Source organism: Microcaecilia unicolor, chromosome 6 (genome assembly GCF_901765095.1).
Source record: "Microcaecilia unicolor chromosome 6, aMicUni1.1, whole genome shotgun sequence".
Lineage (NCBI taxonomy): Eukaryota > Metazoa > Chordata > Amphibia > Gymnophiona > Siphonopidae > Microcaecilia > Microcaecilia unicolor.
In genome coordinates, this window is record NC_044036.1 from 139,828,812 (window position 1) to 139,846,891 (window position 18,080).

The following is an 18,080-nucleotide window of genomic DNA, read 5'->3' on the forward strand; positions in this document are numbered from 1 at the left end:
GTGTCACAAGTCAGCAATTTGTCACAATACCAACCACAAGTAGGCAGTTACATTTGATAACAATCTTGAAAGTGTGGTTTTATCAGTTTGGTTGCTTAACAGTCGCATTCATGATCAATACTTGATTAAACCAACAATCCGTCGATGTTGCAAACTGACATTTTACTCACTATCAACCTTAAGGTGTCTTCTCCTCCCCCTCTAAGATGCACTTATAGCATATGATATAAATGTGATATAAAATATGCATTTTTGTTGCTATATTTTAGGACACAGACTTTACTTCCCAACTGTTGGAGTTGCTGCCAAAGCCCCTTCCAGCTCATCCAGATCTCTTTTGCCATTCGGGACACAAACTGTAGAAGGTCGGCCCAACGATATTAAAATAACCAAGAATAAACGTAAATACAATAAATGAGGCAAATTTGAACATAGTAAATTGAAACCTAATAATAGAACTACCATGAAACAGTATTGAAAATCTACACATTTAACAGCACTGGAATTCAAATACCAGAGAGAGAAAACAATGTTAGCATAATACTAATGATCCACCTAATAAGCAGCATTAGAACATTTGACTAACAGAGCTATGATGCTAGGCTTATAAACAATATAACAGAACAAGAAGAGGAGTGAAATACAACACAATCCAAATATTCTTCACAATAATGTCACTGTAACGTGGAAAATAAAACTTGTATATGAGCATGCAAACCTACACTTCAAATAATACTCATGAATTTACCAAATGGAAGGAAAAAGCCTCAGAGCCCCTTCCTCGACATTTTAAAACCATCCACCGAGGGATTTCAGGGCAGTTATTTCACAGGCATTAAAAAAAAACCTTCTGCTTCATGATACACTATAACAGTTTCACGGGCCTTTAAAATGGAACAAAGTTCTTTAATGAATGAGCCTTGACCCGACACGGGCCGTGTTTCGGTGACTTTAGTTTGTACTTTGTTCCCTCTCTTTTGTTATACACTATAACAGTTTAAAATTCTTTCAATTATTTTCACGACGAGGTTTGTCAAAAAAGTAAAACTCATCTGTAAATGTAGTTGCTTAAACTTCATGGTGAGCTTCCGTTGCATCAGGGTAATGGGGACCAATCTAAAGCAAAACAGTAAAAACAGACTATTGCAATGCTTGAATGAAAAGTACTTATAAAGCAAATTCCTACAATACAGAGAAACTCACTTGCTAGCTTAATGCTCTGTGGAATGTCTTCATTCTATTTAAACACTTCAATTACATCATTTCCAACTCATGACGTACCCAGTTCTCATTGGTTACCAAATCTGACTTTCAATACATTAGTCTTGACTCAGGCTTACTAAGCTTTTATTCTATATACATAAGTACTAAACAAAAGTCTTATGTTTATAGAATAAAGCTTTAGCATAAGTCGGCAGGTATAGGCACACTGTCTTATGCCATGTACCACATAAATATACAGATGACGAAAGGACACAATTATTCAAAAGGATTTGTAAGTTTACCGGCTGACAATTTTGTTTTCAACTCACAATAATAATCTTCCCAGCAAAATATCAATTATCAATCCATTAAAATAAATTATAACAACCTGTCATGAAAAACCCCCCCATCTTTTTGTGGACCATCAGAATCCGTATTCTTCCAAACTGCAGATAATACTGCCAATACAATGCTTCAAATTGTCATCGGTCCTTTTATGTCATTTCCTTCACTCAATTATTTCTTTTAAGGTACTTCTCAATGATCAACATTAGGTTCTTTAGTAGAAAATACTTAGTGCCCTGCTTACTAAGGTGCGTTAGTGTTTTTAGCGCACCTACACTTAGCACGCATGCTAACCATGTAGACACCTATAGGGATATTGTAGGCATGTACATGGTTAACGTGCGTTAAAAACGTTAACGCGCCTATAACGCTGCTTAGTAAACAGGGCCCTTAGCTTTGTGTGTGTGTGTATATATATATATATATATATATATATATATATATATAAAGTATCACATACCATGTAAAATGAGTTTATCTTGTTGGGCAGACTGGATGGACCATTCAGGTCTCTATCTGCCGTCATTTATTATGTTTACTATGTTACTCTTTAGGGTTCTACATGGAATGTTGCTACTAATTGGGATTCCAGAATCTTGTAACTCTTTAAGATTCCAGAATCTTCAGAACGTTTAGTACAAGAACTGTGCTGGGCATACTTCTACAGTCTGTGCCCTGAGAATGGCAAGGACAAATCAAACTCAGGTATAAAGTATAACATACCATGTAAAATTAGTTTATCTTGTTGGACAGACTGGATGGACCGTACAGGTCTTTATCAGCAGTCATTTACTATGTTACTCTTTGGGGTTCTACATGGAATGATGCTACTAATTGGAATTCCAGAATCTTGTAACTCTTTAGGATTCCAGAATCTTCAGAACTTTTAGTACAAAAACAGTGCTGGGCAGACTTCTACGGTCTGTACCTTGAGAAAAGCAAGGACAAATCAAACTCGGTTATACATATAAAGCATCGCATACCATGTGCAATGGGTTTATTTTGTTGGGCAGTCAGGATGGACCGTACAGGTCTTTATCTGCCGTCACTTACTATGTTACTCTTTGGGGTTCTACATGGAATGTTGCTATTAATTGGGATTCTGGAATCTTGTAACTCTTTAGGATTCCAGAATCTTCAGAACTTTTAGTACAAGAACTGTGCTGGGCAGACTTCTATGGTCTGTGCTCTGAGAATGGCAAGGACAAATCAAACTCAGGTATAAAGTATAGCATACCATGTAAAATTAGTTTATATTGTTGGACAGACTGGATGGACCGTACAGGTCTTTATCTGCCGTCATTTACCATGTTACTATGTTAAAAACATCTAAGTCTTAGAAACTATGAGCTTCCATTTCTCCAACAAAAATGTGGCGTAAATCCATGCTTGTAGATTTAGGCACAGAGGGCTATAGTAACATGTGGAGGGGGATAATCAAATGGCGCCGGCCATCTCCGAGGTCGGTGCCACGAAGGGGCGGAGCCAACTGTATTTTCTAAAAAGATGGCTGGCCATCTTTTTTTTTTTTGATAATACGGTTGGGGCCGCCCAAATGTCAGAGATGGCTGGGTTTGAGATGGCCAGCATCGGTTTTTGCCCATAATGGAAACCGAAGCCGGTGATCTCAAATCCGGCCAAATCCAAGGCATTTGGTCGTGGGAGGGGCCAGGATTCGTAGTGCACTGGTCCCCCTCACATGCCAGGGCACCCTAGGGGGCACTTCTAAAAAGTTGAAAAAAAAAATAGCTCCCAAGTGCATAGCTCCCTTACCTTGGGTGCTGAGCCCCCAACCCCCCCCCCCCCCAAAAACCCACTCCCGACAACTATACACCACTACCATAGCCCTAAAAGGTGAAGGGGGGGGGCACTTACAGTGGGGGAAATAAGTATTTGATCCCTTGCTGATTTTGTAAGTTTGCCCACTGACAAAGACATGAGCAGCCCATAATTGAAGGGTAGGTTATTGGTAACAGTGAGAGATAGCACATCACAAATTAAATCCGGAAAATCACATTGTGGAAAGTATATGAATTTATTTGCATTCTGCAGAGGGAAATAAGTATTTGATCCCTCTGGCAAACAAGACCTAATACTTGGTGGCAAAACCCTTGTTGGCAAGCACAGCGGTCAGACGTCTTCTGTAGTTGATGATGAGGTTTGCACACATGTCAGGAGGAATTTTGGTCCACTCCTCTTTGCAGATCATCTCTAAATCATTAAGAGTTCTGGGCTGTCGCTTGGCAACTCACATCTTCAGCTCCCTCCATAAGTTTTCAATGGGATTAAGGTCTGGTGACTGGCTAGGCCACTCCATGACCCTAATGTGCTTCTTCCTGAGCCACTCCTTTGTTGCCTTGGCTGTATGTTTTGGGTCATTGTCGTGCTGGAAGACCCAGCCATGACCCATTTTAAGGCCCTGGCGGAGGGAAGGAGGTTGTCACTCAGAATTGTACGGTACATGGCCCCATCCATTCTCCCATTGATGCGGTGAAGTAGTCCTGTGCCCTTAGCAGAGAAACACCCCCAAAACATAACATTTCCACCTCCATGCTTGACAGTGGGGACGGTGTTCTTTGGGTCATAGGCAGCATTTCTCTTCCTCCAAACACGGCGAGTTGAGTTCATGCCAAAGAGCTCAATTTTTGTCTCATCTGACCACAGCACCTTCTCCCAATCACTCTCGGCATCATCCAGGTGTTCACTGGCAAACTTCAGACAGGCCGTCACATGTGCCTTCCGGAGCAGGGGGACCTTGCGGGCACTGCAGGATGCAATCCGTTATGTCGTAATGTGTTACCAATGGTTTTCGTGGTGACAGTGGTCCCAGCTGCCTTGAGATCATTGACAAGTTCCCCCCTTGTAGTTGTAGGCTGATTTCTAACCTTCCTCATGATCAAGGATACCCCACGAGGTGAGATTTTGCGTGGAGCCCCAGATCTTTGTCGATTGACAGTCATTTTGTACTTCTTCCATTTTCTTACTATGGCACCAACAGTTGTCTCCTTCTCGCCCAGCGTCTTACTGATGGTTTTGTAGCCCATTCCAGCCTTGTGCAGGTGTATGATCTTGTCCCTGACATCCTTAGACAGCTCCTTGCTCTTGGCCATTTTGTAGAGGTTAGAGTCTGACTGATTCACTGAGTCTGTGGACAGGTGTCTTTCATACAGGTGACCATTGCCGACAGCTGTCTGTCATGCAGGTAACGAGTTGATTTGGAGCATCTACCTGGTCTGTAGGGGCCAGATCTCTTACTGGTTGGTGGGGGATCAAATACTTATTTCCCTCTGCAGAATGCAAATAAATTCATATACTTTCCACAATGTGATTTTCCGGATTTAATTTGTGATGTGCTATCTCTCACTGTTACCAATAACCTACCCTTCAATTATGGGCTGCTCATGTCTTTGTCAGTGGGCAAACTTACAAAATCAGCAAGGGATCAAATACTTATTTCCCCCACTGTACATGTGGGTACAGTGGGTTTTGGAGGGCTCCCATTTTCCACCACAAGTGTAACAGGTAGGGGGGAGGTGGGCCTGGGTCCGCCTGCCTGAAGTCCACTGCACCCACCACAACTTCTCCAGGGACCTGTATACTGCTGCGATGGACCCAAGTATGACATTAGAGGCTGGAAAAAAAGTTTTTAAAGTTGTATTTTTGAGGGTTTGGAGGGGGTTAGTGACCACTGGGGGAGTCAGGGGAGGTGATCCCCGATTCCCTCCGTTGGTCAACTGGTCAGTTTGGGCAGTTTTTTGTGAATTGGACCTGAAAAAAAAGGGTCCAAATAAAGCGGACCAAATTCTTGTGAAGGCCGGCTTTCTTTTTTCCATTATTGGGCGAAGCTGCCCATCTGAACACACACCCCAGTTCCGCCCCCGTCCCGCCTTCGCTACCATGCCGATGTGCCCCCTTGAACTTTCGTCGGCCCCGTGATGGAACGCAGTTGAAGCCGCCGATTTGGCCGGATTCAGGAGATTGCCGCCCATCTCCTGATTTGTGTCTGAAGATGGCCGGTGATCTCTTTCGAAAATCAGCTGGATAGTAACATAGTAAGTGACGGTAGAAAAAGACCTGTGCAGTCCATCCAGTCTGCCCAACAAAATAAACTCATATGTGCTACTTTATATGTATATGTGGCCTTGATGTGTATCTGCCATTTTCAGGGTACAGACTGTAGAAGTCTGGCCAGCACTTGCCCTGCCTCCTAACCACCGGTGCTGCCACCCAATCTCTGCTAAGCTTCTGAGGATCCATTTCTTCTGAACAGGATTCCTTTATGTTTATCCCACGCTTTTTTGAATTCCGTTACCGTTTTCATCTCCACCACCTCCTTCGGGAGAGCATTCCAAGTATCCACTACTCTCTCCGTGAAAAAAATACTTCCTGACATTTTTCTTGAGTCTGCCTCCCTTCAACCTCATTTCATGTCCTCTAGTTCTACAGCCTTCCTGTCTCCGGAAAAGGTTCATTTGCGGATTAATACCTTTCAAATATTTGAATGTCTGTATCATATCACCCCTGTTTCTCCTTTCCTCCAGGGTATACATGTTCAGGTCAGCAAGTCTCTCCTCATATGTCTTGTACAGGGGCATCAACACCTTCTTTCTTCTGCTGGTCACACCTCTTTCTATACAGCCTAGCAACCTTCTAGCTATGGCCACCGCCTTGTCACACTGTTTCTTCGCCTTCAGATCCTCAGATACTATCACCCCAAGATCCCTCTCCCTGCCTATACATATCAGACTCGCACCGCCTAATACATACGTCTCCCGTGGATTTCTATTCCTTAAGCATGGGTGTAATTTGGGAGGGGGGGGCGAGGAGGGCATTGCCCCCCCAAACGCAGGGACGGCGCAACGCTGCAGGCAGCTCTCCCTCTGTCCCGCTCTCAGCTCCCAAACGACAGCCCTCCTCTTCATTCCCTCCCCCCTCCTAGCGCGTCCAACCATATTCTATAACAGTGTGTGTAAATGTTGGAACACCTGTTTCCCTGCCCATAGCCATGCCCCTTTTAGCCCGCACACATTAGAATTTAGGCACAGTTCTTTACAGGATACGCTTAGCAAGTTCTACGTGTAAATTCTAATTATTGCCAATTAGTGCTCATTATTTAAGTGCTGTTAACAACACAGGTTAGCTTGTTAAGCCAATTAAGTTACGCACATTATTATAGAATACACTTGGATTCCGGCGTGGAACGCTAGGCGCACTATATAGAATCCCGGGGATAATGCTGATATTCAGCCTTTATCCGTACAGCTAAACAGTTCTAATGTCATCTGCATAGCTATATGGATATCACCGCTATAGGGATAGCTGCTGATGCTTACTGCACTCTACGTATATACAACATTATCACCTGTCTGTATGATGGTGTGGTCAGCATTGAGGAAAACATGATCACTGCTGGGTATAAATGTTGGCTCCAAAATATTTAGTACCTCAGCTAGGGCAGTCCTGACTGCGACTCCAAGGTTAAATGCTTTGTCCTTGTCTGCCCTGCTTAGGTGTGTTATGGGATGTAACCTACTCCCAGTGCAGATTCATAAGAACGTGAACTGTGCCATGTTGGGTGTCACCAAAGGTCCATCAAAACCAGTACCCTTCACTGAAATGTAAAGGAAGCTCAGTGTTAGGAAAAGATGGGTGAGGGGTAAAAGGAAGATGCTCTCCTAAAAGGGAGGTTTAGCAACATCGGCACTCCTCTTCTCCCTGGCTCTTTTCCCTCTTTGCCGTGTTTCTGTCTCTCTCAGGCTGTGGTCCTCCCCTCTGGCTCTGGTTTTCCGTCTTTGATGCTTCTTTGCTCCCTAGCCTTCATTTTTCTCTGTTTCTATTATTCTATGTTCTGGTTCGTTCTCCCTTTGGCTCGGGTTTTCCCTCTCATTACATGCATAGATTTGTAGTTCATGTTAAGAAACTGGGCCTACAAACCACTGCATAGGAAGAGTGAAACATGGCCTGATTCAACCTCTCCCTACAGCTATATCATAAGTGAAGGAGACACATGTCCATGTGTTAATGTTGTTCTGGGTTTATGTCACAAAGGATTGTTCTGATATACATATGAAAGGAAAATTCCCTTTTAATTTTTAACAGGAGGTTTATCTCCCCCCCCCCCTCTCGCCAGGCTTTGATTATGGTCATTACATCCTCGTGTCTCCAGTGGGGTTGGGTAGCCAGATATTAATCCTCGTATATGTACAGCTAAGCCTCACCCTAGCTTTGAGAGACTCCTTCTAAACTGCAGCTCCTAGTGGGAACCTGAAATGGGGTTTTCAAACAATTCTTAATTACACTCCAGGGCTTTTGGAAAATAAATGATCCTATCAAGGTCTGAAGGAAAATCAACCACATAACTGTTCTTAAATTACACCAACTGGCAGAAAAATAAAAAAAAAATCTTGTCAGATTCTCAGTTACCCTATAATTTGCTGTTTGGTTACTAGGGCTGGGCCTGGTCTGCAAGAAGGCAGGCTGGGAAGCCAACGCATGAAATCTGAGAGGATTAATAATGACTGTCTTGCTCTGTTGAGTAGCGTTGTTTGAGGCCACAGGTGTTCATCTGAATGTTCCAGTTTTATTGCCACTTACCCTCTCCCCCTTATTCCAGGTCACTTTATACCGTAGCACAAAGAAAGAGCAAAGCTCCCTCCTCAACTAGCACTACAGTTAGGGCTGTCCGCCTCCCTGGGGCATCTCCAGGAGACAGACCAAGATATCATTGTGCATGCTGTCTCCTCCCAGGTTCTGTTTATACTGACACTTACTGGTACTGTAACACAGCTCAATCTCATCCCTCTTCACCAAATGTGCACATACCTCGAGTATTTTTTCCCCTCTATATTCCCACTTGACAAACGGATGGTGTTCCAGAAACACATTTTTCTTGTGTTATTTTGCAACTAATTATAGTTCAAAATATTTTCAGTGCTGCCACATCAATGATAAACACATCGTTTACCTGGAATACTTGGATAATCGTAACTCACAGGCTGACCTAGAAGATAAGCCGAGAAACATTCTTTGGACTGAAAGAGGGAGAATACTGCCCTAACCAGATTATAATCTGGGAACATATTATAGGATGCCAAGGGCTAAGATAGTCATTATGGCTCATCAACCTGCAGCGTTACGGTTGAAGTCGTGCAAAGACAGAAAAAGCCCCGAAATTTCCCAGGTGATCTGGTGCTTTCCATAAATGCACACAGACCAAATATTTTATATGGAAATGCAGCATAGCACTGGGATTAATTACAGCGGCAATGGGTCTTCTCAATGATGTTTTGCTGTCAGCATCTCCGGAGAACCCCTTATCAAATTATTTTAAGAAAACAAAGTGCCGGTGAGATTCTTTGATAAGAAAGCGGCAGTTCTTTTCTGGGTCTTACCACTACATCGATCAATGTCTCTCAGAAATGCATTCAGCATCATTTCATGTGACTATATTGGATTTTAGAAAGGTGAACTTTCATTTGTGCCTCTCAAAGTTGTGTTATGGTTTCAACTGTCAATGAAATTTAATCAGGGAAATTTCCAGTGCCTTATGCACTTTAACAAGTTATTTAAAATCATACAATTTAAGAAAATATATATTTTTTATCATGTGCATTTTAAAACTAGGAATGTAGAAAATGACAGCAAGAAAAGACCTACCGGGGTCCTTTTACCAAGCTGCATTAAAAAGGGCCCCGTGCTAATGGTGGGGGCCATTTTTGCCACGTGCTGAGGCCCTTTTTATTGCAACAGGTAAAAAAGACAGAAAATAACCTGATGGTAACCAGGCCGCACACAGCGATGCCCAGTTAGCACCACTCTAAAAAAATACAGGCCAGTCTTCCCTAGCGTGGGAAATGGCGCACACCAGGACTGGACATACCACTGCTGCCTGCGTTGGGCCACTGGTAGCGCCAGAATCAGGGGCGTAGCCGGACCTCGGAGGGCGGGAAGTCCAGAGCCTGGGGTGGAGGGCACAGTTTAGCCCGCCCCCCCCTGCCACTTTTGACCCCTCCTCCCGCCACTGACCTTCCCCAGTCGCCGCCGCCAGGTACCTTTGCTGGTGGGGGTCTCCAACCCCTGCCAGCCCAAGTCGTCTTCAGCACCAGTCTCCGGCACCTTTGCTAATCTGTTTCTGTCAGTCCTGACTCCTGACGTCCTGCATGCACGTCCTGCACGATGCTGCACACAGGACCCCCGCTAGCAAAAGTACCTGGCGGGGGAGGGTCGGCGGCGGCGGAAGGGGGGATCGAAAGTGGCGGGGGGAGGGTCAGCGGAGGGGGGGGGGGGTCAAAAGTAGGGGGGCCAGTGCTAAATCTGTGGGGGCCCATGCCCCCGTGGCCCCACCTAGCTACACCCCTGTCCAGAATAATATTTGGTAAACCTGTGTTGGCCTTACTGCCACTTTGTAAAAGGACCCCTATCCAGAGCAACAGCCTGGTCTCTGTAATCTCTTCTCCCTCAGAGAGTCTTGTCTCATGTTTTCTTGAATTAGGGAGAATTTCAGTGCACAATTCCAAAATCTGTCCTGTAATTTTGTGGTGGATCTGTGTGAAGTATAAAAGTTTTGAAACAGTCAGATTTCGATAAGATTAGTGAGATTCACTGTGTAGATGAAAGACGCTAATAATATATCCTCTGGAACAGCGGCAGAAGTTCAAATTAAGGACCCCCAGAGTCGGAGGAAAGCATCTCAGGAGATACAGGACCAGCTGTTAAGAGCTCCGTCTTTCCCTGCCATCTGCCCTCCCCTGCACCACACAGGCTGCTTGGGTAGAATTTATGTCACTACTCTGGAAAGAACACAGGGGGCTCTTTTACTAGGTTACACTAGTAAATGGCTTTAGCTCATCTTTACATGGACCTTTTCCTGCACACTAAGCTAATTTCTAGAGCAGGTGTCTACTTGTTGTATGTCTGGCCATGTGCTGTTAGCATTAGCGCAGGACACTTACTGCCTCCAGTTTAGAAGGGGCGCTAGTAGCTCCCATGTTACGAACTCGCTAACCAGTTAGCTTGGTGGTAAATAGCGCACCTGCTGGTTACTGCTTCCACGCTCATTCTTTGTCCCTGACACGCCCCCTCCCAAAAAAATAAAAACATAAATACTACTGCGTGTTAGCATGTCCTGATTTACGCCATTTTTCCTGCGCTAGGTGGGCTATAACAGAACTTAGTAAAATAAAAAAAGGTTGCATAAAGAATTTAAATATGTAATCAAGGTGATTGTCACTTCAATCTGATAGATAAATGTTACTGCACTCTTTGTGTAACTGTCACAGAACATTTTAAGGGGAAACTGTGTCCGCCCATCCTTACATCTGCCAGACCTTGAAGGGAGGGGGGCCACAGCCCAATGTTATGGGGGGCACATTTTGGCCTTCCTCCCCACCACTGCTTCTGCCCCACCCCCACCCCCCCGCCGCATGAAGGTACCTTAGCTGGCGGGGGGTCCCCAACCCCCACCAGCTGACATTTGACCCAGGATGGTCTTGCATTGCCTGCCCTGTTCTCAGTCACGCCTTGCACGCTCCATGCGTGAAGTGTCGCGCATACTCAGTTTCACTAGAATGAGTGTGCACGGTGCGACTGAGAAGAGTAGAGTAGGCAATGCAGTGAGGCCAGTGCGGGACAAACGCTTCAGCTTGTAGGGGTTGGGGACCCCCTCCAGCCAAACCGGGGGCTCTAGAGCCAATTTGGGGGCCCAGGTCCCCATGGCCCCCTGTAACTACGCCACTGGTCCTCACTGGCAGATACATTATCCAGTGTCTCACTGATCCTGTGGTCGTTCAATAAATATTTATGGAAAGAGAGGTCAATTCATTAGACACTTATATATAATGTCATACATCTTATAGCCTAGCTAATGTTTGAGTTTTCTTCTTCTTTCACCAGGCTAAAGCAAAATCCAAGATTGTCTGATATATACAAGTGAATTGCAAATTATACTACAGTGATTACAGGGAGAGCAAAAAAAATGGCGGGGGGCAAAAGGGTTGACAGAGAGGCAATACAATTACTTCTGGCGATGACTTAAAAAAAGACATCTTAAGGGTGATGCTGTATGGTAAGCCTGCTTGCTCATTTTTATGTACTGGTTCTCAATCCAGATTGGTTGATGTCTGTACAATCACATTTAAACTCTTGAAGGCAGGAAAAGTCATTGATCCTCTGTGCTGATTTTTTGTGCACCAAATTTACATTGTATGGGTGGTTGCTGAGCTTTATGGTTGAGACCTTTGTCTCCACTGAGGTTGGGGGGGGATTGGTTTTTGATTTCTACCACTTCTATCTTTCTGGACCACCAATGGTCTTCTTTTTTGTTAGTGGTCTAGAAGCAACAGAAGTAAAAAGACACTCCCACAAGCTCAACATGGCAGATAATGGCAGATAAAGACCTGAATGGCAACCACTCATACATGATACAATTAGTGCCAAACAAAATCGATACTGTCCCTGCCTTCAAGTTTAAATTGATTAGACAGACATCAATTACTTTTTCTATCTTCAAGAGTTTAATTTGCGTGGACAGGGATAAACTTTTCCCGCTTTTAAGAGTTCAAAATTGATTACACAGAAACCCCTGACTTTACTCACCTTCAAGAATTTAAATGTGATTGAACAGGCATCAACCAATCAGAACATAGACCTCCACACAGTATCACCCTGAAGAAAGCTATAGCAAAATGGCAGAAACATTAGTCAAGCAAAATTTGATGCAGCATCACCCAGAAAACTATGAAAACCATGACACCAGCCATGGAAGCCTACGAGAACGTATTAACCAAAATCTTCAACATACTTGGTTCATATAATTGTATATAACATGCTAATAGTTAATTATTCTTATATAAAGCTTGATGAGTCCTGAGAGGATTTTGTTCCCTGCTGCTGTTAGCCACAAACACAAACTACGCTGACTAGGGATCTCAGATAGCTTAGTTGGGGATTGGAGGTCAGCCAGAGGAAAGCCCCAGATTTTCAAGGCAAACCATTTTTTCATACAAAGATTTCCTTCTAAAAAAGCTAGAGCCAAGAATATGTAAATTCCATTTGAATGACAGCCTTCTCATCACTTCTGGTAAGAATCAAACCCTTCATCCACCTCCCAGGCCCCCTTTCATATAACTTTTCAGTACCCTGCGCTCTTGAATTTTTGCAGACAACTATCCTACTCCCCAACAGGGACACATATTTAAGGATTTATTTGTGATCTCAAGATTAAATTTAATCAGAAGGGCTTACAAGAATTTCTCACACCACACACCACACACCACACACCACACACCACACACCACACCTGCAAATAGGTGGGAAAATGTGGGGTACAAATGCAACAAATAAATAAATTATAATATATATATTATTAAAACTTCTGCTGTACCTTCAAAGTTTGCCTAGAGCGGTAATTTTAAAAGCAACTCATGTCCCTTGAACAGAGATGTGTGTGTGTAAATCAGGTGTTATGAAATGTCCTGAACCTCATGTGGGTAATAGGATGCATCTAATGCCATTTCACTTACCCGTTTATGTGTGACAAGCAGGCATAGCTGGGGTTTGGACTTAAGTGCATGTAAGTTTTATTAGAATTTTGGGGCCCATTTGCTGAAGCAGGTAGCATGTGAATTAGTGTGCGCTGTTAGTGCACAAGTGTGGTGACTGTACCAGGAGTGGCCCTATCATTAGGCCAACTGAGGTGGGGGCCTTGGCGGCACTTCACATGGAGCAGCATCTTGCCGTCACTGGCCGGCCTACCTGCTTGCATCCCTCCTTCCTGGGCTGGAATATCTTCTCCCCTCCCCCACGGCTATGGTCTAGCATCTCCCCCCTTACTTCCTCAACTCCCTTCCCCAAACCTGCCTTCCTTTGTTTTTCAAAAGACAGCGGCAGCAGCCTTTTCTCTTTACTTCAGCCTGCCTCTCTGATGTAACTTCCTGTTTCCTCAGAGGTGGGCCAGATTTGAATGAGCTGGAGTGGGGCTTCGATGATAATTTCAGACGTTGGAGAACAAGGCAGACTTCTACGGTCTTTGCCCTGGAAATGTCAAGGACAAATCAAGATCAAGTATATATAGTTATGAGTTTGTCCTGTTGGGCAGACTGGATGGACCGTTCAGGTCTTTTATCTACCATAGTGGCCTAGTGGTTAGGGTGGTGGACTTTGGTCCTGGGGAACTGAGGCACTGAGTTCGATTCCCACTTCAGGCACAGGCAGCTCCTTGTGACTCTGGGCAAGTCACTTAACCCTCCATTGCCCCATGTAAGCCGCATTGAGCCTGCCATTAGTGGGAAAGCGTGGGGTACAAATGTAACAAAAAAAATTATCTATGTTACTATGTAAGTGGTCTGATATGCAGCTACTTGTTTCTTCCTTACGCCACATTATCCAGGAGGAAAACGTGGTAATTAGGAAGCAAGGAGAGAAAGAATACAGAGAGAGAGAGAGAGGGGTTGGGGGCTAAAGGGACAGAAAGAACTAGGGGGCAGAGAAAGCTGGGGGAAAGGAAGGGATCAAGCTAAATCAGGGTGGGGAGGGTGGAACCTGAAGCTAAGTTGGAGTGAGAGAGAGCTGGGCAAGCTAGAACCTGGAGAATGATATTACTGGTGAAGGAAGAAGCTGGGAGAGTAGTAAGGCCTTATGATTGGAGAAATTCTGCACAAAAAAAATTTCAAATAAAGATGCAGAATTTAAAATACTGTGCACAGAATTTCCAAAACTTTTCTGCAGAATTTTTCATTTGTGCCAAATCCCCCCAGGAGTAATATAGGTAGGGTTCTTACTGTTTTTGAATCATAGCAAGAGTGCTACTGTTGTATGACATGTTTGCTAAATCTATGTTTTGTTTGGATTTTGCAGTTCACAGTGTGCCTGGTAGAAAGATTTATGTTGCTAATACTCCGATGACATGAGAATCAGAATAATTGTGACTTCCATGGAGAAATGTCCTAGTTATGATCTGCACTTGTTGGAGGGGAGGTTGGACTTTTGTGGATGCAGAGCATGGTTACATTTAACTCATAAGAACAGCTATATTATCAGACCTAAGGTCCCTGGGGGTCATATTTCCAGCATGTCACGTATATGAGCATCATCCGTCTGGTGTGTCTTAACTGAAAAAAAGTTGATAATCATTGTCTTAGAGTGTCTGCAGCATTTAAAAAGCACAACATGTAGATCTCTCCAAATGTATTCTCCGGATGGGTGGAAAATCTCACTCATTGTCTTCAATAGTCATTGTGGTGGTGAAGGTCACTCTTTGGGATGGGCTACCATTTTCATATTGTTGTGGTGGACCAGCCTCTTTTGGTTCCACCAAAATTTGTGCCAGCTGCTCCTTTCTACGAGCTCCTTGGTCTGATGCTGCTATATCAGCTATAGAGTGGGGAGCTCTTCTCTTCGCCTCAGCTGCTCTGGCTGCCTGCACCACCCCACTGCTAAAATCAGAGAGAATCTATTTTCTGTTTCATGCGAGGTACAGGAAATATTCGTCCTCTACTTTCAGTTCCTGTGCAGTGCTGGCATTTAGAGTGTGTTGGGCTAAGGAATGTGCTCCCTTCTCTGCAGTGGATTTAGTGGTGCTGGACAGATAGGAGGAGGGGGCTGATGAGACCAGTCTGATGCTGGTTAAGGGAGCTGGGGGCTAACAAGGGGGCAGGTGAGAGCTGGGGCTTGGAGATGGGCTTGATACAGGGGATGGGAGGAAGGCATTGGTGATGGGAGAAGGACAGATATTGTTGGGGGGTGGGGGGGGGGAAACATGGGCATATGCAGGGGAAGGGGTGGTGGTGGGGGGAACATGGGCATATGCAGGGGACGGTAAAGACGGAGAGACACAGAGATGGATGCTGGGGTTAAGGTAGAAGAAAGATAGGGTAGAAAAATATTTTAAGGAGGTGAATGGATGCTGAGGAAAGGGGAAAAAGGGGCTACAAAGAGTGTATGAGGGTTTAAAGAAGGTGACATAGGTAAGAGATGGTAGAAATTGTTGGAATTTATTGTATTTTTACATGCATTGCCTGTCACCTATTATTTCTCTGTGATTACTCTGTGACCTCTGATGTGAATTACTTAGAGAGGTCACACAGCTATGTAACTTCCTGTGGGGGCAGACACAGCACATGCAGCACATGGAGCACATGGAGCTCATGATCTCTCCTAACCTGAGAGGATCTATGGTGGTGTGAGCATCCATTACCATCTAAGCACATGGAAGGAGCTGATAATACAAATGTATAGTAATATGTATATATAAGCCTGTCTGATTATAATCTAACTACAAACTGTGAGTAAACAGATGTTTTGTTACTTCAACTTTAAAGTGACTCAGCAGTGAATTATTCAGGGGTGAATGAGAGAGAGATGAAGAAAGAAATTAACATTTCTAAAGCTGAAGCTGTGTGTACTAAAATCTGCTAATTATTTACTACAAATAATCCAACAAAAGGGTTACGGGCCCAGGGTCCAGGAATTGAAAAAGAAGAGAAATATTACCAGGCAGAAAAAAAGGCCACATTTTTCTCTTAAGTTTTAAAGGAAAGATTCAGTCTGTCTCTCTCTCCCCCCACACAGCAGACAGAAGGCTAAGAAAATGGCTGAGGGAAGAAATTCACCATTGTTCTATTCTCTCAAGGTGCCTAAATTAACTGAGTTTAATTATCAGCAATGGGAATTAAGATTCATATGTCTCCTTCGAGCAAAAGGATTATATATATGCTTAGATCAAGACAGAACAGCTGAAAATATGGCTGAATGGGACAATGCAAACTATTATGTGAAGTGCATGCTTTTGGAAGCTCTCTCAGAGAAACAAGCCATATTAGTGGAGGGAAAAGATACACCAAAGGACATTTTATATAAACTGAGAACTATGTATGCAACTACATATGCAAAGCAGCAACCAATTTGGTTGGCAGAGTTGAATGAAACCAAATTAAGGGATAAAAGTAAATGTAATGATCACATTATGCATCTTATGTCTTCATTTCAAAAGCTAGAACTTTCTGGAATTCCCATGTGTGATGCATTGAAAAGAGCATTTCTTTTTACCTCACTATCAAAGAAGTTTGATGTTTTTAGGTCTGTAAATGAGGCCATTGAAGGGCAATCTTTTGAACAGACAACATCAAAACTAAGGCAGGAATGCATAATAAATGATTCTGAGGAGATGTGTTCTCAAAGCAAGTCAGAGAGAAATGAAACAAATTTCTTGGCAAAGAACAGAGGAAGGCGGAGCTATGGGAAAACTCCACCCAAGGGCAAGCTGATTTGCTACTCATGTGGAAAGGAGGGACATGTATCTAAATGGTGTAAGGAAACACAAAACACTCCCTCTAGCTCACCTAAGCCAATGGAACTAAAGAATTTTCAAACCAGGAAATGTATGAAGGACAAAGATAAACACAAAGGCTTTCTAATGGCAGAAAAATCTTTGACTATGGTAAATAATAATTCAAATGAAAGTACTTGGATTTTGGATTCAGGGAGCACATGCCATTTAACCAATTGTAAGGATTTCTTTCAGGAAATGTGTCCAGAGGAAGGTATTCTTAAAACTGCAAACGCAGGGACTGCTAAGATCCAAGCAAAAGGTATTGGATTCTTAAAATGCAAAGTGTCTAATGAAGTTAAAGAAATTCCTGTAAGTGATGTCTTGTATATTCCCCAAGCAGTTTGCAATATGCTTAGTGTATCTACATTAGATAAGAAGGGATTTGTGATTCATTTTGAAAACAGTAAGTGCACAATCTCTAAAAATGATGAAGTGTATGCTGAAGCTTTTATGCATAATGATGTTTATAAGCTGAACATTTCAGGTGAAGCCTCACATATGGCGCAAGTAAGGAAGAATGATGGAAAATGTAGTCTGGAAATCTGGCACCGCCGCCTGGGACATCGTGATTCTAAGGTGATCCAGGATCTTTACAGTAAGCAACTGGCCACCGGCATTCAGATAAGTGCAGATGCTGGTAAAATTGAGAAATGCATAGACTGTGTTACTCAAAAAGGTGTGAGACCCTCATTTCCTGCATACACAGGAAATAGGAGTAATAAAGTGCTGGACTTAATACACAGTGACTTATGTGGACCGTTTAATATCCCATCATTGGGAAATAACAGATTTGTGCTAATATTCTTGGATGATTTCTCTAGATATTGTGTGGCCTATTTGCTGAAAGAGAAAAGTCAAGTCACAGACATGCTGAAGAAATACGTAGCCATGGTGAGCAATAAATTTGAAAGAAAACCAAAGGTTCTTCAGACCGACAATGGTGGTGAGTTCACTTCACAAAGCATGCGCACATTTCTAGAACAAGAAGGCATTCAGCATATCACAACAGTAGCTTATACACCAGAGCAAAATTCTGTTGCAGAGAGAAAATTTAGGTCACTTGTGGAAATGACCAGATGTATGCTGTCAGATAGCAATCTCCCTAAAAGACTATGGGGGGAAGCCATTCTCACAGCAGTGTACCTACAAAACAGAATGCCAACTAAAGGCGCTGAGCGCACACCACATGAGACATGGCATGGTAGGA

At 43.4% G+C, this 18,080-nt stretch overlaps 1 protein-coding gene across 3 annotated transcripts in view; it reads left to right on the forward strand.

Annotated features, from left to right (window-relative positions):
- Nucleotides 1-18,080, forward strand: part of NDUFAF3 (NADH:ubiquinone oxidoreductase complex assembly factor 3) — a 77,908-nt gene that overhangs the window by 38,911 nt on the left and 20,917 nt on the right. Inside the window, exon 1 of one of the 3 annotated variants that reach the window (XM_030206282.1) lies at nt 12,516-12,625. The exons of the other annotated variants lie outside the window; for them this stretch is intronic. Within the exon in view, the coding sequence (XP_030062142.1) occupies nt 12,602-12,625 (24 nt within the window). The 5' untranslated portion in view covers nt 12,516-12,601. Of the gene's footprint in view, nt 1-12,515; nt 12,626-18,080 lie in introns of those variants that run through there. 3 annotated transcript variants of the gene reach the window in all.